At 40.6% G+C, this 23,828-nt stretch overlaps 1 protein-coding gene across 2 annotated transcripts in view; it reads right to left on the reverse strand.

Moving 5' to 3' along the window:
- MYH15 (myosin heavy chain 15) overlaps positions 1–23,828 on the reverse strand; it is a 146,719-nt gene that overhangs the window by 39,214 nt on the left and 83,677 nt on the right. For both annotated transcript variants that reach the window (XM_043594075.1, XM_043594074.1), the window contains exons 28-33: positions 18,364–18,490; positions 13,750–13,868; positions 10,474–10,670; positions 6,674–7,023; positions 3,588–3,712; positions 587–702 (exon numbers count right to left, since the gene is read on the reverse strand). In XM_043594075.1, the coding sequence (XP_043450010.1) occupies positions 587–702; positions 3,588–3,712; positions 6,674–7,023; positions 10,474–10,670; positions 13,750–13,868; positions 18,364–18,490 (1,034 nt within the window). The remainder of the gene's footprint in view (positions 1–586; positions 703–3,587; positions 3,713–6,673; positions 7,024–10,473; positions 10,671–13,749; positions 13,869–18,363; positions 18,491–23,828) is intronic.

Consider the following 23,828-nt stretch of genomic DNA (forward strand, 5'->3'; position numbering starts at 1 on the left):
TGATGAGGCTAAGAAAAGATCCTGCAACCCATGAGTCCTGTCTAATTCAGTTTCCTGACCATTAAGACTCAGCCTCTTCAACAGGGATTCAATAAGCAGCTTAGCTCCTGGCTCCCGCCCCTCTCCAAACAAATGGCTACAGGTGCAGGCAGGGGGTGTGTGAAAATTTCACTCTGATCTGGCATTAATTTCAATGTACGGCATCACATTTAGTTCCTTCTTCCACTCTTCAGCATTATCAGTCAGCTTCTTGGATGCCCAAGAGACTTGTTATGGGGAGACCGGGTAGTGTCCACAGCCCTTGTACATATAAATATGCTTTTTTGGTGTGTTCTCTTGAGTCTCTATGAGAACAGAAGCTGCTCAATCATAAGAAAATCCTAAAAACAGACAGTAATTGCATAGAGGTGTTCCTTTAGATTAATAGTGATGAGCTTACTAGAAAGATCTGGCATAGGGTTAGACTGGCTAAGTTTCTTTGGTAATGTTCCAGCAGAGGCCATAAAGGCAGCCAAACACAGCACGTTCTGTTCAGTCAAGAATTCTGGAATATGCAAATGTGGCTCATCAAAATAATCTCAGATACCTAAAATTTTCTATTTCTTCATCTTTCTCTGAAAGCTTTCTTTCAAGTTCTGCTTTAGCTTCCAAGAGTTCAAGCTGGAAGCGAAGAATCTTGCTTTCGTTACGTTCCAGAGCTCCCTGAAACACATAAATTAAAAGTACTAAGTTAAGTCTACTTTATGGATACAGAATTTTTTTTCCTCAAAATGTGTGTCACTATTGCAGCTCTCTTTGGAGTTGTTGGGAGGCCTCTAAGTTCAAATCAGTTCCCTGAAGATTGGAACAGGATGAGAGACAAGTGACTGCTTTTGTTTGTCACATCACTTACAGCTTTGACATTCTTAGGGCTCTTGGCTGTAGTTCAAGAACTAGAATTCTAAAGCATTTTTTTTTTTTAAATAGAAAGATTCAATCTTGTCTGTGACTATATTTAAACTTTTTAATTCATTACTCTGGACTTTTCTTAATATAGTTGATCCTCAGGATGAATCAATAAAAGGATCAAAGCTAGAACAAGGAAAGTGATAACTCCTACCTGCAATCTTTTATTCAATTCTGGACATCACGGAGGAACAGAGAAAAAGGTGAAAGCAGCCAGAGAACAGGAAACAGGATAGTGTCCAAATAGTGTCAAAGGAAGAACAATAAAGGAATTTAGGATGTGCCTGACACAAAACACTCAGTGTGAGCCGTCACCACCATGATTATTAATACTACTTCAAATGGATTGCTTTGACAGCTGGGGAAATCTCCTGCCCCTTTGAGTATTTAAATATAGGCAAGGCAGTTACCGCCAGGGATGTTATAAAGGTGATTCAAGTTTAAAAGTGGAGCTTTGATCAAATCGTTAAATTCTATTCCAAAGATACAATTTACATTGCAGTAGAAACAAACAAAATATTTGGAGGATACTGAGGAAGATGTTTATTAGAGACACAGGTGTGACAACAATCTATTGGTCAGTTAACAATTGGCAGGTAGTCCTGAGGGCCAGAGTAATTTTTATGGCCTCTTCTGAGGCAGGCTTACCACATGCAACCAAAAGGAGAAAATAAAACTGAGTAGCAATTTCAAGATAAAAAGAAGAAAGATGTTAGGAATTTTAATATGCCTTAAGGCCTTGCTGCTGTTCCCTCAACACTACCTTCAATATCAGAGACAATAAATCAAAAACCAATGCTTGGATAGCAATTTCCTGAAAGGAAATGCTGCCCTTCCTTCAGGGGAAACTGTCACCTCTCAACCTCTAGAATCCACAGAGAAAGTGAATCTTTGGAGAAGGTGACCTGGGATAATTTGAGTTTTGTGGCTTCAGAAATAATCTGATAAAGATTCTCATAAAGGCTCACCCAGGAAAACAAATAACCCAATTTTACAAATACACGTCCAAGTTGAAGTATTTATGGATGCTGCCGAAGATGCAAACTTGAGAAAATGCAAATAGAATATAATGCCATCTAGTGGCAGTCAGTGGTATGAGCGCCACGGCCTTCTCACCTAGGACGTGCTAGTCAATTCAATACACAGGAAAGTCTGTATGTTATACGAGACTAAAACTGTCCCTGCCCAATCATACCTCTCACAGACCTGTCATAGTGCTTGAAAGTTTGGCTATAAAAATTACTTCTTTAGGTTAAGGTGGTGGCTTTAGGAAATCCCTGCCTAGGATGGCCAGTAGACCAAAGGGAGCAAGTAAATGAAACATTTCACCAACTTTTTCACCAACCAGCCTTGTTAGGTGACATGACACTACACTAGCAAATAAAAGGATTCTGTATGAAATGTAGAAGACCTGAGGGAAACAGTTATTCACAAAATGGCAACAGCTGTGTCAAAAGCCATCCACTTGACAACTCTGTATGTGGGGTATATATATGGACATGTCTTCTGTCTGGCTGGTTTCTTACAGAAATGTAGTGATAAGACAAATTTAACAGAGATTGCTTGGCATGGAGCAGTCCTTTGGGGTCTAATTTCCCATTATCATACCTTCCAAAAGGCTCTGTTTAAAACTGACTGCTTTGCCTTTTAAAATCATTTTCTCAGTTGGAGGGTGAGTGGTGGGGGCTGTTTTAAGTACTGGGTACTTAGTCTAAGGGAGGGTCAAGAAGATGAAATTCAGCTATGAGAAAAAAGGCTTTGCAGGGCGTGTTAACTGTTTAGTGACCACGACAGATGACTCTTTTTATAGGTCACTCTCTTTGGCATAAAGTCTTCTCAGTGGTCCTTTCACTCCCTAGCACACCCCGAGGGATAAAGGCAGAGGCTGCTCTTGAATTTATAATCCAGAACACTCAAAACACTCCTGTCACACAATCTGTACAAAGACGAGCTTTCCGGGCAAATGTTTGAGAACATCACTTTGAATCCCATTTTTAAAACTAAAGTTTTTTAGGGGGGAAAAAAAAAAGGGTTTTAGCTGACTCTTTTTAAAGAGAGGAGGAGGTGTGAGGATATTTATTCATTGTTGAATGAATAAATAGGTTCAACAGATATTTGTTGAACCTCTAGTACACACCAAGCCAATGTTCCAGGCCAGTGCTTCTCAAATATTAGTGGAAATATGAACACTACAGGATCTTGTTAAAATGCAGATTCTGATTCAACAGATGTGGGGAGAAGGCTGGGAGTCTGAATTTCTAACAAGCTCCAGGGCAATACAGCTCCAAGCAGCTGATCCTTGGGCCACATTTTGAACAGTAAAGGTCCAGGCACTGAGGATAAATTGATGAATGAGAGAGACATGGTTGCTCTTTTTGTTGCAATTGGTAGATTTGCATCCGCTGCTGCTTATCCTGCCCTCTGAGCCTCTATGCCTTCATTTGTGAAATGGGGACACTAGTTTGCTAGGGTGATTGCATAAAATAAGGCCTACCGAGCACTGGGCATAGTCCCTAGCAGGTAGTAGTTAACACTCGAAGAAGAAGTGTCATTTTGTTGTTGCTGCTGCTATTATTACTAGAAAGCAGGTCTCCTGTTTTGTCACATTGACACAAACCGCCTTTGCTCCCTGGAGGTAATACCTCTGCTTCTTCCAGTGCCACCTGGACTTCAGTCTTCTCTTGTTCAATCCGTTTCTTGACCTTCTCCATTTCACTTAAGTTTTTCTTTCCTTCCCTCACCTGATTTGTCAGATTAGAAATCTCTTCTGGAGAGGAAAGAAAGGCAAAGTTAGTGAATGGAACCTGTCTCAGACCCATAATATCAGGTACAGCAGACCGTTTCCCTGGGACCGTAGTCATGCCATCCTTGGAAGCTTGACGGCAAGGCCACTACTGGCACAGATGGGACCCTTGTTCGAATTAGAAAAAGTCACTCTTTATTCAGTACATTCTTTTGCCACCTGCCAGAAAGTTGCCCACTACAACTAGAGAGGGTGGTGCTTCTCAGAGTATTGCACCATGAACAACCTGTACAACTTCACATGGTGGTCCTTTTGTCAAAGCCACGTCAGATTCTGCCTGGTGGTGCTCTAAGACACAGACCTGAATCTTTACACACCCAGTGTAAGTGCTCAGCGCTTGACATCAGTGACTGCCATTTTGTCCGCTGCCACTGAATACCAGGATGGGAACTTAAAGCATAAGCTGGGTCATTGCCTGCCAGAAGCCAACACAGGAGCCCGGATAGACCCAAGAATCCAAAGGAGGTCAAGCACTTGAAGGGTTGTGTCTAGTCTCTCATGAACACAAGTCTTTTGACAGAATAAGGAGGCATCCAGGAGTGACAAAACCTCTCCCACTCAATATTGTTATTGTCATTTCTGCGTCTTCATAAAGGAAGCCTTTAGTAACTAAGAGGTGTGGAGTAGGGCCAAGTAGCTCTGGGAATTACCCACAGTCCAGAGATGGTGAGAGGAGCTCAAGAGCATGCCTGCTGCTCTGGTTTTGAGATCCCTGGCTGTGATGTGATGTGATGTGATGTGATGTGATGTGATGTGATGTGACAAGAGTCTTGAAAAGTCACAAAACCAAGGGGCACCTGGACCTCAGCTTAGGTCATGATCTCACAGTTCGTGGGTTTGAGCCCTATTTTAGGCTCTGTGCTGACAGCTCCGAGCCTGGAGCCTGCTTCAGATTCTGTGTCTCCCTCTCTCTCTCTGCCCCTTCCCTGCTCTTGCTCTCTCTCTCTCTCTCTCTCTCTCAAAAAATAAATAAACATTACAAAAAATTTTTTTAAAGTTACAAAACCAAACCCTTTAGATGGCAATTCTTACATAATAAATCCTTCTCTTATAAGCCCTCTCCAGAAGAGAGGTTCCCAAAAGAAAACTCAAGGGCAGTGGCTCTCCACTCTGATCATACCTCAGAATCACTTGGAGAGCTTTTGAAAAAGACTTCTGCCCAAGCCCCACCCTAGACCAAGTGTGGTCCCCAGACCAGCAGCACTTGTCTCACTGGCAATTTGTTAGAAATGCAAATTCTCAGACCCCACCCTAGACCCAGTGAATCAGAAACTCTGTGGGGAGGGCCCAGCCAACCATTCTAACAAGCCCTCCAGGTGGTTTGGATGCTGCTAAAGATTCCTAACCACTGTTCCAGCACCTCCCACATGTCCAGTCAGTGACCTCATCATGGACTATGTGGGCCAACAGGAAGGCAGGATTCATTTATGTCTCCAATAGTAATGAACTTGCTCCCAGGGCATCTCAGGGTTTTAATGCACATCACTGATGGTGCTGGTGTAAGTTGGCCGCCTCTTTGAAGGGCTGCTTGGCAGTATCTCAAAATTGAGAAGTTCATTCCTTTAACCCAGCAGTTCTGTTTCTAGGAATCCACCCCTACTGAATTATTATTACATGTCCACAAATATATGTGCAGCATGTACAGTATAGTATTACTTATAATTGTGAAACATCATATCTAAGCTGAATAAGGTCTCGTTAAAAAAACGTTAACCATCCTTATTATAAAACACTACCTAGCTATCAACAATCATGCAGCAGGTCTCCTTGTACAGACATGCAAAGAGAATAACAAGGCATGTGGAAGGTGGCACAGCTGGTCGTAAAGTGTGTATATGCTGGAGTCAAGCTGGCTGGGCTCCAATCTCAGATCTGCTTTTGATCAACTGTGAATTTGGACAATCTTTTAATCTTACACGATTTAACATAATCTGCATTTTACAGACAAAAGAAACTAACACATAGGACTGTTTTGAGAATTAAATAACGAATGGTTACATGCACCACAGAGCCCGGCACATAGCGCAGCCTATGGAAATATTTGTTAAATTAGAAAATATACTGACAAATCTAAAAAAGAAAAGAAAAGAAAAAAAGAAAAGAAAAGAAAAGAAAAGAAAAGAAACTGTCAAATACTGTGTAATTTGAATAATACACACATGAATATATGCATGGAAAATCTTGCTAAGACTATGGGTGATAAAGAAATTCTTAAAAGTGGCTTTCTTGACAGAGGGAACCTAGGGCTAAGGTCAGAAAGTAGTCCTTTTTCAGGGCACTTGAGTGGCTCAGTCAGTTAAGTCTCTGACTTAGGCTCAGGTCATGATCCCGCAGTTTGTGGGTTCGAGCCCCACATCGGGCCCTGTGCTGACAGCTCAGAGCCTGGAGCCTGCTTCGGATTCTGTGTCTTCTTCACTCTCTGCCCCTCCCCACTCACACTCTGTCCCTGTCTCCCAAATATAAATAAACAGTTTTAAAAAATAAAAGAAAGCAGTCTTATTTTTAGAACTTAATAAAACTAATAACTGTAATTTTAAAAAGGTTTCCAAAAAGAGTATTAAAAGTAGAAAAGTGAAGGGGTGCCTGGGTAGCTCAGTTGGTTGAGCAACCGACTTTGGCTCAGGTCATGATCTTACAGTTTGTGAGTTTGAGCCCTGTGTTGGACTCTGTGCTGACAGGTCAGAGCCTGGAGCCTGTTTTGGATTCTGTGTCTCCCTCTCTCTGCCCCTCTCCCACTCATGCTGTGTCTCTTTCCGTCTCAGAAATAAACATAAAAATTTTTTAAAAAAAAATAGAAAAGTGAAAACCTGAGCGGGACCATGACAATGCCGAGGCTTCTGCCCATGAAGGACAGCCCTGCCCTGGTAGCCAGGGCACCCCCACACGACGTTGTCCTGCTCTGGCTCCAAGCCCAGCTCAGAGTACCTTGGAGATTCTTGTTCACCCTCTGAAGCGTCTCCTGGCTCACAGTGCTCTCCTCGCAGGCATGCCTGAGCTTAAGGAGCTCCATGCTAAGGGCACGGGCCTCCTCCTGAGAGGCCTCCAGCACGGCCTGTGACTCCTCCTGCTTCTGCCTCCAGTCATCAAAGCACTTGTCAAAGTGCTGCTGCTTCCGGTCCAGTACCGCTGCTGAGGAACGGGCCTTCCCAAGGTCCCACAGGGTGTCCCCGAGCTCGAGCTGCAGTCTGTGCCTGGCCCTCTCCAGGGAGGCATTTCTGGCATTTGCTACCCCCACGGCTTCAGCCGCCTCCTGCAATCTAATTGCCAACTTCTTCCTGCAAAGGGGAGACCCAAACAAATGGCAGGTGAGTTTCAGCCCTCAGAGAGCTCACCCGGTTTGTCCTGGATTAAAACAGTGCTTCGGTACAAAATAGGGTGGCCCTTGAGGTTGGCTTAATGGTACCAAGCAAAAGCAGCTCACGCCGGAAAATGACTTCCTTGTGCCTATAGAGCCCAGATGTCGGCTGGCCACCATCCTCTGGCTCCTGTGTACATGTGTGCTTTATTTTCCCCTACCCTTTGTCACCCTGGTCTTGGAACTCAGGATCTCTGAATCCTGGAAGTATTTGCTTACCCTAAACCTCCTATAAGCAATACAGACTTTATTGATGACTTAAGAAATGGGAGAAAGAAGAAGATCGTACTGAACACCCCACCAACAGTAAGCAGTTGTTGAAAGTTTGTAGGCACATTGGGACACCTGGGTGACTCAGTTGGTTAAGCATCCGACCCTTGATTTCAGCTCAGGTCATGAGCTCACAGTTTGTGAGTTCGAGCCCGGAGTCGGGCTCTGCGCTGTTGATACGGAGTTTGCTTGGGATTTTCTCTCTCTCTCTCTCTCTCTCTCTCTCTCTCTCTGCCCCTCCCCTGCTCTCTCTCTCTCTTTTTCAGATAAATAAATAAACATTAAAAAAAAAAGTTCTTAGGCGCATCTAGTCTTTAAAGATCTCCTTGCTACATTGCTCCCAAGGAACATTCTTTGGTTCTCTCCTGCTCATTCTCTCTCCCTCTTATCACATGGCTCTTAAACAGGCCAAAGTTCTGTCTTTTGTCTGAATTTTTTCTCCACCCCAGATTATCTGCTCAAATTTATATACTCAAATCCATGCCATTGTTATGCTCACTTAACAGGTCACTCTCAGGAGGGACTCTAGCCCCCACTGTTGTCCCTCCAGCATCCCCTGAGACGGAGTGGCTTATTAAAGTGCTTCCTCCACCACCCCCACAATGCAGTGCTCCGAGACTTTCTAATGGATGAAATGCGTTTTCTTGCTCACATCTCCCGCAGGGACACTGGCAGCCCCATTCTTACCCATTCATTACACTTCTTAGATGAAAGGTACTGTGCATACCAAAGCTCTTTCTGATCTACTATTATTAAACAGAAAAAGACCCTCCGGAATGAACATGTGCCACACAACTAGCCCATCAGAGCAATGTGATCATACAGCCCCTTTTGGGTGGAAGCCTTCAGAAACCAATCTGTGTTCAGCATCCTTGCTTCATTTTTCCTAAATATTAAGAGGAGATTCTGATGGATCGCATGGTGACCATAGTTAACAATTCTGTCTTATATACTTGAAAGCTGCTGAGAGTAGAGCTTTAATGGTCTCACCATAACGACAACAAATGGTAATTACATAGGGCAGGGGATGTGTTAACTAACCACATTGTGATAAAGACTTTGCAATATGTACATATGTGAAATCATCACTTTGTATTCCTTAAACATATTCAATAGTATACAAGAGTTTGGGGCCCAGATGAAACTAGAGTTGGTACCAGCATGTCAATATCAATATGGACACATGAATGTCAGTTACATCTCAATAAAGCTGGAGAAAAAAGGAGATTCCGATGCTTTAACCCATCTAAAACAAGGATCTTGTAATAACTACTTTAGAAATACCCAACTGGTACCAGAAAATAGGGATTTTACTTTGGGTGACCAACTATACTAAGGGGTTTCACCGCGATGGGGGGCTATCAGTGCTAAAATCAGGCAAGCCCACAAGCCCATGGGGCAAAATAGACAAGTTGGTCACCCTCATTTCACTGATAACATTGTCCACATTTCATACCAACTACCCTTTGTTCTTCAACTTGCAACCATAAGTTCTTACTTAGTACTTAGCACTAGAATCTGCAAGCAGAGGTAGAAGATTAAGAAACCAAATCCCTGTCCTTAGGGAATGTGGGATTTGGAAGTAGTCAACTGGGTCTCAGATGAGCTTGATTCAGCTAGACACAGTCATGCTGTGAAGACAAGACTGGAAATCAAAGCAGGTGGGACCCTGAACTTGCCAACTAAAAAAAGAGGGGGGGGCGGAATCCTAGAGGGGTTTTTTTGTACCTCTGCCTCCCTGGGGTGATTTAGAAAGAAAACATAATATAGACAATGTTTTATTTATTTGATATTCAACTAAGTTTAAAGCAGAAGAGGGATTCGGATATTGCCACATTGTCCGTTATTTCTCTTTAGTTGTCATGTGCTGCAGGACAACAATTTGTTAGCTCAACAAAATCACACGGTTATATGTGGTCTATATACTTTCCCTCTTTTCTGCCCCTCCCAAGAAAACCTTCAAACACTGTGACTGCTAGGCACTTGCACCAGAAATTTTCCATCATCGAAGGAAAAAAAATCTTACTTTAGAAGCAAATGCCATATTTCAGGTATGAGGAGCCATTTCAGTTCAAAGCCCCACTTTTCTGTGGTGCAGAGTTTTTCAAACATGTACGGCAGATATTTTTAGTACCTGTCATCCCAAAGCCCTTTTTAAGTTACTGTGGCTTCAGAGACAGATTACTTGATACCCCTTTAGGGACAGGACACGGCGACTGTTAAGCAAGTGCCCAGCCACGTCTCTCAAATATTTAGGTAAAGAACTGAAAAACAATATTTTTGGTTGAAACTAAAGAGAACTGTAATGATCTGCTCCGAATTTTTGCTAAGCTACCAAGCCAGAGACACATTCTTTTGAGTAAACCTTTAATGACTATAAAGCTGGGGTTGGTTTGACACTTTCTCTCAAATTTACACGGTCCTTTGACCTCTGAGCAAAATGTTTCAGTTCTACACCCCGGTACCAAGTCTTGATTCATCTAGGCCCCAAGCTCCTGTAGTTTCTGAGAAGGACTTCTAACACCTTTATGTAGTGTTGGCTATAAAACCGACATTCTAACCTTAGAGGTGGTCTGAGGGTGATTTCTTTTCAAAGAAACGTTTGTCCCTTAAGGCATGACGACAGATCCTGATATGTTTCCAGCCATCCCTGTCCATCTTCACAGACCACTTTGTAGTCTACAGGTCGTAGACCAGAGACATAATGACTTGAATGTATGGAGACGTGTACACACACGGACTCGATTATTTTGATGTTCCAAATGAAGTCTAGGATTTCAAGTGCTAGCCCATTTTCAAACCATAGCTCAAAGTCACATCTTCTATGAAGACTTGCCTTGGGCCCTAGAAAGAGCCTCCTTTCTTTCACCAGGATCTCTTTATAGTCTTTCCTACTTTGTATTATAATTTTTAGTTTGTAGCCTCACTGGAGCACGTGTTCCTTGCCAGCAGTGGCTGTTTCAGCTCCGGTCTCGGGCTTATTCACACACCTGGTAAGGAGTTGTTAAGTGTATACATGAGGTCTTTAAGACCACAGTCACTACCCCCATCCCCCGCTGTGTAACTGCCTCCAGGTTCAGGTGCACCTGGCTCTACTCACTTGGCTTCCTCCAAGTCTTCAGTTCTCTGAGTGGTGTCATCTGCATACTTCATCCTCCACTGCACCATTTCGGCATTGCCTTTGGATAGAGCCCGGAGCAGCTCAGCCTTGGCCTCTTGTTCTTCCTCGTATTGCTCTTGGAGAAGGTCACGGTCATGCTTGGCTGACTGCAGGGCCTGGGCCAGGGCACTCTGTGACTTAAAGGACACAACACACGTTAAAAAAAAAAAGAAAGAAAGAAAAGGCATCACTACCATTAACAACGAAACGCTTGGAGGTGACATCATTTTTTTTTTTTTTTAGATAAGGTTAATAACAACCTGTCACAAATGCAAGCTGAACCTGAACCTAGTAAGATAATACCAGGGAAAGAATTGGGGACAAGAAAGGATAGAGTATCTAATTGCTGCCGGTATAACAGGGAAGAGAGTTCTATTTAGGGAAATGCCTGCCTGACTATGTGGGCTTCAGCAATAGGCAGCCCTGGAGTTCAGGAAATAGTGGGGGAGGCAAAGGTAGTAAGAATATTCCCTACCATTTAGGCAATAAGATTTATATTTAGCCCTATATAAGGTTCAGATTTTATTTGGACTAAAGAGGATCACTGAGATTTGGTCCAGCTTTATATTCACTAATGAAAAAACAAAATCTTTTCTTTCACATGTAAATCTCTGAAAACTATCTCATCATTTTAAAACAGCACTATCCAATGGAACTTTTAAAAAAAAAATCTTAAATAGAAAGAGAGAGAGTGAGTGGAGGAGAGGGGCAGATGGAGAGAGGGAGAGAATCTCATGCAGGCTCCATGGAGCTCCACATGGGGCTCAATCCCACAACCCTGGGATCATGACCTGAGCCAACATCAAGGGTCAGACATTCAGCCGACGGAGTCACCCAGGTGCCCCTCCAATAGAACTTTCTGTAGTGATGAAAACACTTTATATGTGTACCATCCAATATGGTAACCATAGCCACATGTGGCTATTAAGCACTCAAAATGTGCTTGGTACAATGTGTGGTCAAAACTGAATTTTAATTTTTTTTTAAATTTTTTTTTTCAACGTTTATTTATTTTTGGGACAGAGAGAGACAGAGCATGAACGGGGGAGGGGCAGAGAGAGAGGGAGACACAGAATCGGAAACAGGCTCCAGGCTCCGAGCCATCAGCCCAGAGCCTGACGCGGGGCTCGAACTCATGGACCGCGAGATCGTGACCTGGCTGAAGTCGGACACTTAACCGACTGTGCCACCCAGGCGCCCCCTGAATTTTAATTTTAATTAATGTAAATTTTAATTTAGATAGCCACCAGTAGTGCCGTAGTGGCTACCATACTTTTTGGACAGCAGAACTCAGTTTAGTGAAAATTTCTGCCATTTATATAGTGGTCTAGTTAACCTAGAGGCATCATTCCCAAGAGATAATCTAGTCAAGTGGAAAGAACCTAGTCTAACGGAGTCTCTGCCAGTCCTCATGGGTCCTTTCTGCACATTAGAAAAAAAGCATCTTCTCAGGTGGAAGCAGCTCTGAGAGCAAAGGCTTAGTTAAAGGCAGCCTCAGCCAGAGGGAAGGGAAGGAGGAGCAACAATACACATCGACCCTGAGAAGGACAGAGGTTTTGAAATCCAATAAAATTGGTTTTAAATTGCCTACCTCTTATATATTTATTGAGCACCTGTTCAAGATATTAGTGTTTACGGAAATGAGTGAGATGCAGACAAAGTCTTTCCCCTATGGAACCATAAAGGAGTGAGTGGATACACAAAACAAACATATAAACAAATTAATTTAAAAAAAAATGCTGACAGCAGAAAGAAACTAAAACAGAGTGACACAATGTAGAATGTTTGGCTTCTTCTCATCATTGCCCAAAGCCCTTGAGGATGGACCTGTACACAGTGGAAACAGCAGCTAAGAAAGTCCTACGGCAGGAATAATGGCGGTTTGTTTAAGAGGCAGAGAGGCAGCCTGGGCGGCTGGAGGGGAGGAAATGAGAGAAGCAGATGTATGACGCGAGGTCACAGGAGGAAGCTGGAACCAATGCAAAGGGGCCTCATAGGCCAGCTGGAAGCCACTGGGAAGTCAGCCAGAGATCTTCCAAAATATAAATTAAATCATCTCACTACCTGCGTCAATTCCTTTACTGTCTACTACTAGCTGTATGACCTTGGGCATGTTATTTTTCTTCTCAGAACCTTGGTTTCTTCATATAAAAAGATATAAGTCTACCGGTTTCATAGGACTTACATGAAGATTGAAATAACACGAGTGAAGTATCTAGCAGACTGCCTGATGTACAAGCCATGGTGGTCATTTAAAAATGTACATATAATATTAGGGCGTCTGGGTGGCTCAGTAGGTTAAGCAACCAACTCTTGATTTGGGGTCAGGTTATGATCTCATGGTTCGTGAGTTCGAACCCTGCGTTGGGCTCTGCACTGATGACATGGAGCCTGCTTGGGATTCTCTCTCTCCCTCTCTGCCCCTCCCCCACTCACTCACCTGAGCGTGTGTGCTCCCTCTCTCTCTCTCTCTCTCTCTCTCTCAAAATAAACGAACATATAAAAAATAAAAATGTATATATAATATAGAAAACAAGGAGAGTGGAGGGAATAAAATAAAATATTTAAGAATAGAAGTCTATAGTCTCAATGACCTTCACCTCAGAGTAGATGCCTTTGTAGTGAGATTACTAATAAGCGAGGCACTTTGGGGTGTTAGCAACAAGGTGCCTTGAATATGAATGAAGAATTAACTTGAAATAACCAGAGCTCAAAGAATTTCTCTCTCATAGGCTTTCACCTTAAAGAACCACTTTCACTGGGGTCACCTGCTAGCAACAGTATATATCCTCTTAGGCAGAAATGACCACTATGTATAATTTATTGACAACTTAAAAGTAATACTGAACTAAGTCAGCCTCATTTATTTCATTCTGGTCCTTTATTTAATTTAACCTCTTGGTGCAATTCAGAATCAAAGATCCATAAAGAGCCTTGCTGACTTACTGTTCAAGTAATAATGCAAAATGGAAATACACAGTTTGCTTGCTCTAAATCTGACAAACTAGACAAGTAATTTGAATCACTGAGGAAGATCCTTCAGTGATCAAGGCCCTTCCCAGCACATACAAGGTCCACCATGTTCTTTTTCCCACAACTTCTGAGGCACTTTTCTCTCTTCTTTTGTATGGGAAGATATTGAAACTGCCCCATCAAGTACTAGCATTTTTTTACACATACAGTCAAGCTACTGGTGAGAAATAATAGATGCATTACTTTGGACTCCTCTTCCAGTTGCCCTTTTAGTTCTTCTATCTGTCGAGTGAGGCTGCTCTTCTCCCTGGAAAGTTGGTTTATCAGAGCCTCCTTTTCTTCCAGCCTCCTTAGGAGCTCTCCTATAGAAAGATTTCACAAAGTAAGTTAATCATGGCCTTCCTCCTCATCCACTATCTCCTCACTTAACTCGTTCACTTGAAGGGCAACCACAATGACTCCTACAACATATTTATAATACTTAAAAAGGTCTGAGAGTTCGGTTATCAGCAGCACCATAGCAATGTTCCATTCCAGGACTCACAAAAGAGCCCTGATAAAGAACTGATTTTTAGCAGTGAGTCTGAGTCAATAACAGGTAATATTAGCTACCATATATTGAGAATCTTCTATGCATTAGGTACTACTATCTAGTTAAATTCTCGTAACTCCTTGATTATTTCGGTACTTTATTACCCACATTACAGAAGGGAAACCAGGGAGACTTACTTGAATATGATGGAGACACAAACATGCACAGACAGTAGTTGGTGAAGGTAGATTCAAATTAAGCTTTTAACCCTAAAGAACACATTCTTTTAGGCTATGCTCCCTTGTTCATTTCATGTGGCACTACCAATTTCTGGCTATATAATTTCTAGATAATTACAACTTCTTTGCCTCACTTCTAAAATGAGGACAATAAAAAATTGTTAATGAAAATTAAATGAGTATGAATGTGTTTTGTAGACTAATTGCTAAATAAATATTAGAAATAGTCATTAAATAGTAGAGGCTATGACCACGGTGGGGGGGGGGGGATTCCATTATACTGTAGTCTACCCTCTCTGATAGATAGACTGATGATAAGACAGAAATGCCTTGGTGATTAGCAACAGTACCAGATGCTGAGCCAATCATGGGCAGAGGCAGTTGCTCTCATAGTAACACTAAAAGCCCCAAATATTTATGACCCCCATATCTCTTGCTATAAACAAGTTCTAAACCTCTCAGCATCCTAAGGAAGCATCTATTTGGGCTAAAGTAGCAGTTCTCAACCTTTTTGGTCTCAGGAACACTCTATATGCTTAGAATTTATTAGGTACCCCAAAGAGATTTTGTTTACATGGATTTTATTTTTAATAGTTGGTGTATTTGAAATTAAAAGAAAAAACTTAAATATGTATTAATTCATTTTCAAATAATAATAAAAATCTTAGTGATGTGTTAATATGTTAACATAAACAACACTTTTTTAAAGAAAAAAAATTTTTTCTGTGGTTTTCCAAAACCACAGAAAAGTCAGTGATAAAAATGACATTATTTTACATTTTTAAAAATATCTGCCTTAATAAAAACTAGATTTTCATATTTGCCTCTGAAGTCAATCTATTGTAATACACGGGTTTTATTGAAGTATATGAAGAAAATCCAGCCTGGAAAAGGGAGATGGAGAAGGGAGATGTATTTTACAGTCTTCAGTCTTTTCATTTTTAAAAAAATTTTTCATTGTCTTTTCAGATAATTGTGACTATTATTTGATACAACACCAAAACTCAACAAATAGAAATTTCTCAAGGATTAGTTGCAATGTGTTACTCTGTTACATTAAACTTTATGAGTCCATTTTAAACTTTGAATGGATCTTTCACCCACACATGATTGTATAACATCATGCAGTGGTGATTTGAAAAATATGTGTTCACTGAATTATGCAGATCTTCAAAATGTTGACACATTCCCTTATACAATATTTAAAAAAGCATGTTTGTTAACATCACTAGTGATCTCATCAGAAAAGTCTTTGAGAATTGAGAGCATCAAGCTCATGATGGCATATACAGGCTTTCAGAATCTGATTTTTGCCTAAAACTCCAATTTTATTATTGGCAACAAATAATATCAGTTGTTTTCTTTGAAGCGACAGGCTCGCTTTGTTCATTTTTGAGAAAATATCTGCCAAATATTTAAGTCAGAACATAGTTTGTCCTTTCAAATAAATAAGATACTCCCTGAAAACACCTGCTAGCTCAACACAGAACTTAATCACACATCATACTTCAGAGAGGTAAGACAGTGATGGGTGAACAAGGTGAAGGGAATTCAGAGCACACATTGTGAGGAGCACTGAGAAATGTATAGAATTGTTCAATCACTGTATTATACAGCTAAAACTAACATAACACTATGTTAACTGTACTGGAATTAAAATTTTTAAAACTTCTTTAAAAAAAACAAAATAGAAGTGCTTTAAGCATACGTCTTTTGTTATCAGAGAGAATATTAAAAATATATATACTTGGGGTCAGGATGTAATAAGATTGATTTTTATTGCTTTATTAAGGACATTCTGACCTAAAACTGACTCCCCCCCAAAACAACTGTATGTATCACTGAATATAATGATTAATAGTACCGTGCGGTACCACTGTCTTGATGAGTGTCTTGATGAGGCTCAAGTAGTTTTAATTGTCACTGCTTTTGCAGCATCAATATAAATGTCAAAAGAACTTAAAAAAAAGCAATCATTTTAACCTCATAAGCCCCCTTCAAGGGTCTTGATGATTGCTGGTGTTCTGTGGACCAAACCGAAAATCTCTGGGTGACAACATCATATTGAAAAGGAGCCTGAAGAAATGCCAATACACTAGGGGGTTGAGAATAATATATCACGTATCTTATAGAACACGTACCCACTTCACATGGCTTAATTGATCACATTTACCACTGACTGGCTTTAAAAGCGGAGTTTGATATGTTGACAGGGCAGGGCATGAGACTAGTGGGTAATGGCAAAAAAGCAACAAAAAATCTAGAGCATAGACCCAGTGAGGGGAAAGGAGGTTTGGATAGGTATGTACTTAAAATTTAATTCACACAAAGCCAAAAGGTGAAAATAAGAATTAAAGGAAGGAAAAAAAAGGTCCTTCATCCTGAGCCGAATTATCGCTTCACACCCACTTTCACTCCACTCACTTACCTAGTAATTTCCTCATCAAAAAAGTGAGTAGAAAATTAATGCCAATAACCTAGGGGGAGGTAGGCAGTGCCTATCACAACAATTTTATACAGCACATCATTTAGGGCCAGACATATAAGTATTCTCCAGTCTTATCACTGGACTGTAGAGTCCACAGACTATGTCCTAAATAGCAGAGAGCAACTTGGGGATTTTATAACAAGGTTAAGTATCATATACCCTGCTCCCACTATAAGAATCCTAGTCAGTGTCCCTGCTAGAACCAAAAACACTATCTTCTGGGCTTCTAGGTTTATAGTTTTGCCAGCCCATTATAATTTAGCTTTAATTCTAGATTTACTATCTAGAAACAGGTGTCCACTAGCAGAAGGATGTGATACAGTCCAAATGGTCTTTATTCTTTTTGTTAAGTATGTGCCTCTGGGCAAGAATATTGTTTGTTTTCATTGACCTAGGAATTTGAACTCTGGAAATATATTCCTAAAAATAATTCTAATTACAGAGAAACAGCTAGTCACATGCTGTTCACAGCAGAGAAACAAGTCAAGTTCCAAGGCAAGGTTAAGTAAACTATAGTCCCTCTACTTGACAGGTTAGAAGTAGCCATTATAAATGACTAAGTATGAAAGATACAAAAAAAAAAAACCTTGTGAAAATTGAAAAAAACAGAAAACAAAAAAAAATTGCCACAATGTAAAAGATTGGGGGAAAAAACCATGAAACACAAAAAACTATCAATAGTAGCTGAAAGTACAGAGTAAACCTTGGTACATTTTTCTACTTTTTATTTATCAAGTGTTTGTGCAGCACCAATAAGTGGCAGGCATTATTCTAGATGACTGACACATATCAGTGAATAAAACAAAGCTTACATGAAGCTTACATTCTCACAGATGGAGACAGACAAATAAGCACATTTATCATGTCAAGTATGTCGTTTGTCTGAAGGTATTAAATACTCTAAATAAAGAAGCAGAGAGTGGTTGAGAGCACTCAAATGTTGCCTTCTCAACAAGGCCTATCCTGACGTCCCCAGATATCCGTTTGATTAACCTTCATCTTCAAGTCTCTGGAGAATTAACAGAGTATTCTGGGCAGAGGAAGAGGCTAGAGCAAGACCCTAGGACGCGAGTGTGCCTGGTGTGTTAAAAACTCAGCCAAGGCAGAATGAGAGAAAGGGAAAGTAGTAGAAGAGGTCAGAGAGATAATGAGGGGTCCAATTATGTGGCCTTTGTAGGCTATTGCATAGACTATAGCTTTTACTAAGTATAAAAAAAAGTATGGGTTTATTATTGAAAATTAGAAAAAATGTCTGTTTCAATGAGGTTGACACTATAAAAAGTCATGCCTTACAGGCTGTGTGGACAGCCCCTGTCATCTTTTGATCTTGAGAGTTGCTTCCTCCAACTGCGTAGTGCTTTTCTCCTTCCCAAAGGAGAGCTGGGTGGAGCCTCCCAAAGCAGCACGGGGTGGGGGGGGGGGGACCTTTACCAGACAAGAGCATGTCCGTGGACAAGGTTAACCCAGAGACTGCATTCCTCCCCTAGAATCTTTAAATACTCACTCAGTTTCAGTAACTGATTCATCATCTCAGGAGTCCCTCCACCAGGCTGCTGGGACCGAGGCTGGCTCACAAATGAAGCAGCACATTTACTTACCATTCTCACTCCGTAGCTTTGTCTTCTGTGCTTTTAGGTCATTTGCCAACTGACTCACTTCATCTAGTTTCACATTTGCTTCATTCAAGCGCTCTTCATACAGACTACAGAGCTTCTCAGAGTTAGCCTAGGGTTGAGAATGAAGAGTTGAACATGGCTCATGGAGTTCCTGCTGAATTAGCTGCATAAGAAAGGGAAAGGGTGGTTCCTGGGACCCTTGTGCTCTCTTCTGCTCTGAAGACCACAGCTAACATTTGGAAAACTGTATCTTCTAATTTCATCACACACAGTAAACTTAAGGTCTGGTACTTTAAGGAGCCCAAACTTCTTAGGCTGTAGGTGTCATGGAGAAACCAAATTCCCTGGGTATTGGGACCCTCTCTAGAATTCTTTGCTCTTTTGGAGAAGGAAACATACCAAACACTGATGAAGTACACAGCCACTTTCTGACATTATGTTATATATTTAACTATCTTTCTCTCCCACTAGAATACGCTTCATGAGAATAGAGATTCTGTTGGATCACAGATAGCCCCCCCCCCCCAAGTGCCTAGAATAGTATGTAGCACATACAAGAAGTTCAATAAACAACTGGGAACATGCAAAGGAGAGGGAGGGAACAGGGGAAGCAGGAAAGAAATCCAAAGCGCTGACTAAGCAGTAGAGGAGAAAGTAGGTAGAACTGAGCTGCAATGGCTTAATGGAAGTTTGAACTGTCAAAGCAACCGCACCCTCTGGATCACTAAGGCTGAAGGCTCAAGGTAACCCTGTTGGGTTAACACTCAATTCTAAACTCCAGCTTCTCAGAATGGGTATTTTGTGCTTGGAGAAAGGGATATGCCATTTGGCCGTTGTACCTCCACCTATTTAAATAACCAACCTAACCATCAGATTTTTGCCACACTCTGAAAGGGAATGATAGGACTTTGAGACTCAAGATTCTAAAATAGGACCAAGAGCTGTCAGATGTATAATGGTTGTGTCCCTTTACCTAGCTTTAATTTGCATCCTTGCTATTAATATGATCAGAAAGGACATTGGTGGTTCTAGAGATCCATAGTTCCATAGGTAGCTGTTTTTGTGTTTTGCTCTTTACATGTATTAAATCTCGTTCAATACAACAGTCCCGTGAGATCTTTGTTTTTACAATGAGTTCTATGGAAAAGGAAGAATTAAGACAACAAAGAAGGGATCACACCAATGGCATTCCAAGAAAATGGTGACACATGTGAAATCTGGTGTTAAGCCTAATATTCTGAATATTAACATAATTTGTATGATGTAGCAATGGCCAAAGATGAGGAACATTTTTAAGATGTCAGGTTTAGTCCTCTGGGAAACTTCTGAATCTACAAAAACCTTGGAGACCTCCAGCTAGAGCCAACTCTGTGTTGAAGATTGTTCTCTTCTGGCTTACACTAGTGACTATTATAAACCCCCAGTGAAAAACTACTAGATTACATCTTCTTATATTCCCAAGGCAGTGTGTAGTGCTGGACACAAAATAGGTACTTAACATATGTCTAAGACAATCAAATTACTGCCTTAGTGAGAGATTGGCCAATATGCCCACTAAAGTTTACTTAGAGGTCACATTCAAGCTTTCCTTATAATCCCCAACCTCCAAATTTATTTTTTAGCTTGGTGAAGATATTATCCACTGATTAGGAAACCAGTGAAGAGCCAAATCAGGTGCATGCCCATTTGGAGGCTTATAAGGAATGTCATGTAGTTCAAGCTCAAAGATGTTCCATAGCACACCCAGGCTTGCTGGTGAGTATGCAGCCAAACTTGGCAGAGATTCAATGACCAGCTTCTTATACAATGCCATCAGCATCATGTAGGAGAGAGCACTGATGTTAAATGTCAGGCACATTCAGTTATCCATACTCTCCACTTACTACTTTAAAAAGGTTGTAGTATTGATAAATGTAACAGTCTTTAGATGGTCAGAAATGTCTACTTATATTTCATCTGTTGAATAGGTTTGCTCTCACTCCTAAAAGCAATTTTACAAAGTTGGCACACTGATTTTTTTCAACAAAATATCCCTTAAAAGTTCAGATTGACTCTTTTCTATAAACGAGAAGACTGAATCAGAAAGGCTAAACATCTTGTCCAAATTCACAGAGCTAGTGAGTATTAGAATTAAGATTTGAACTGATAACTGCCTGTACAGAGGCAAAAAAAAAAAAAAGCCAAAACTAGACCCCTAAGTATCTGTTATATGAAGTAGTAATAACAAAGGGAATGTTACATTGACATCCAGTTGGCTCATATTGTCATGAGTCCTGAGTGCCAGAGGAAACAGGATAAAAATATGGTAACTATGTAAACCATCTTTATTTTATGTTGTCTCCAATAATAAATGACCCATTAACTGGGCCAGGAAGAAGACATCCAGGTGTGAGAAATAGCACTTCTGTTTATGGCCCTGAATATTCTATGCTATGCATCTGTTTGCTGAGGGTGAAAGAACACAGAGCTCTATAAGACAACTTAGTCAATGGTGTGTGGAAATGGCTAGCAAAGGAGCCAGAGAATCCCCAGTTTTTAAGAGACTCCTGTGTAGTAAAGCCCAGCTGGGCTGTGCATATCTGCAGAGCATGCAGCCACCTGGACAGACAGAAAAGGCATGCGCTCTGAGGCATAGCTTCAAATGGTAGGTATTGATGGGCCATGTTAACCATTGGCATAGCGTTTTCTACTTACAATGTATTTTTATAAGCAGGATCTGCAAAAGACAATGAAATTATTTATCTAAAGGTAGTCTTTACAGGGTATATCATTCAAATGGTTGTACCTTCAAAAGAATGCATAAATATAGGCATTAATTTTGATACTAGGAAAGAAAAGGTTAATGGAATAATGTACATTCATCTTACAGCTGATTCTTAAAATGCTGCCTAAAAATGCTGTCTCCCAGAAATGCAGGAACCAATGGGAATTCAAAATAATCAAGATAATTGTGAGATTGACTATAACTTCTAAATTTCCCTGGGCTTCTCTGTCAGCATAATATGCTTTTTGAAAATGCTTCAGTTTCCACTGTACCACTGAGTATTGGCATTCCTGGCATTATAATTCAGAAAAAGATGAAATAAACAATTCAAGAAAAATTTCAGTATAATATATATGCCTATGAGAATGAACATAATCAATTTATCCCACCAGGAAATATTTAAGGTAGCAGCACAATGTGGCCACACACCAACATAAACAGAATTTGGAGTCAAGGCCCATCTCTGCCATAATTGTATGACCTTGGATAGTCACTGAATCTATGTGCCACAGAATTCCCAAAAGGCATATATAAAAGTTAATGCTAGTACTTGAGTATACAGGTTATGCATATCATGTAGTAAACATGAGTAAAATAAGACCTAGTTTCTGCCCTAGAGATGCTTTCTATTTAAGCAAAGTTAAAAGACTATATAATGCAGCAATACAAGAGGGATCCCAAAAGTGCTATAGTAATTCTGAAATAGATAAAGTTTTAATATGGAAAGTTGAACTTGAGCATTCCAGGGAGAGGGCTTAGTTTGGAAAAGGCACATTGGTGGGAAAAGATATTTGGTGAAAGGCAAGCATGTTAGCTTGGCTGAAATGGAAGGTCCATGAAGCAGTAATGGAATCTAAAATTGGCAGGGCAGATTGGGTCAGATCACAGGCCATAGGGTACCTTGAAAAGCAGCAATTTGGAGTTCACTGTTAAGCAGGGACATGACTGTATAAAGCCATGTCTAGAAATATTCATATGGATACTATATGGGATAGATTGAGAAAAGAAAAACTAGAAGCAAAAAAAATAATAATAATTTAGGAAACCACATTAATAGTCAGTTAAAAGGTAATGAAAGTCCTACCTGTGTGTGGGTATGGAATGGAAAACTGTAAGACAGTGAAGAATTGACCTGCTGCAAGAATTGATTGGAAAGCAAAGAACAAGGGAGGAAACACATAATCAATTACAGGCTTTAAGCCTGGGTGATGGGAAGAAACAGGGTGTCAGTGACAGAAATGTCCAGAAGAAACACTAGATTCAGAAGAAGGTGATAAGTTTGGTTTTAGACATGCTAATCTGAATAAAGGAAGACATTACTGATCTTTGAAAAAACAATTTAAGAGAATACTTTTAAGTAATGTAGGGGAAAGAAAAGACACTGAGGGAGTTATAGGAGTGAGGAGGTAGTGAGTGCTAGTGGGTGGTGGGTACTCATCTCCAAAGATGACTCCCCAGTGAGCCATACCCTCTGGTATTCATACCTTTGTGTAGACCCCTACCTGTGACTTATAACTGAATCACTCCACTGCATTGTAAGTCTTCCTCACAAGAATTGTTGCAGCTTCTGCCTTGGTCTCTTGTAATAGTTGCTTTTGTTCCCTAAATTGCCTTGTAAGAAGTCCAAGTCCTCTGTGGCTGCCATGCTGTGAGGAAACCCAAACTATGCACATGGTGAGAGAGATTTCCATCTAGCCTCCAGCTGTTCTGGTTGTCCCAGCTCAGGAGCCAGACATGGGAATGAATAAACCTTCAGATGACTCCAGTCTCAACTGCCATCTGAGCTAAGCCAGTCAACCCCAGAACCAAGGGAGATGATAATAAATTGCTATTTCAAGCTACAAGGTTTAGGGATGATTTGTTATACAGCAATAGATAAATAGAACAATACTCTTTGGTCAAGGAGACAGATTAAGGCAGATATAGATAGACCTTGCTTCCTTCTCCTAGTGTCTGAGGAAAAGTCTTTTTTATTTTGGTTTGTTTTGCAATGGGTGAGTAATGGTTATGTGGAAAAATATTTTATTCTTTGGGACAAGAAGGAAAGAAATGGATGAGTGTAAGAAAAATATAAGGTGAAGAGAGAAGTTATACTGAATGGTCTTGATTTTATCAGTTAGGTCTTACCATTTATTGAAAAGGATTTAGAAAGTCAGGGTTAGAATCTGAGGGAGGATTTTGTTTAAAATAAAACAGAAGGTGAATTAGAAGAATAAAGAACTTCTGAGCAGCAATGAAATTCTAGAGGAAATTGGAAAGTATGAAATTCATACCTAATTAGTATGGATTTATGGTGAACCTATCAACAGTTTTATGACTATGACTTCCTACTAAGATATGCAGAAACAGAAGAATTCCTGAGGATAAACAAGAGGCAGAGAAAATTATAAAGAGTAAGGACTTCTAGAGTCTCACTTGGGCTGAGGAAAGCAAATGAAGCCTACAGGGCATGGAGAAAGCATGCTTTCATTGCTGAGAGAAAGATGAGTCCATATAAAAGGCAGAATACAGATGAGATAGAGGAGAGAGGACTTAAATCCTTACTAGATTTATATTCTAAGATAATTGTCAGGAAGAGTGGAGAGAAAGAGAAGGAAAAGCAGGATGTTTGTGTTTCTTTCTACCCAATTCCCTTTTTTAAAGGGAATTAAGGCTAAATATTTTAGGAGTCACTCAGTATCTC

This window comes from Prionailurus bengalensis, chromosome C2 (genome assembly GCF_016509475.1).
Source record: "Prionailurus bengalensis isolate Pbe53 chromosome C2, Fcat_Pben_1.1_paternal_pri, whole genome shotgun sequence".
NCBI lineage: Eukaryota > Metazoa > Chordata > Mammalia > Carnivora > Felidae > Prionailurus > Prionailurus bengalensis.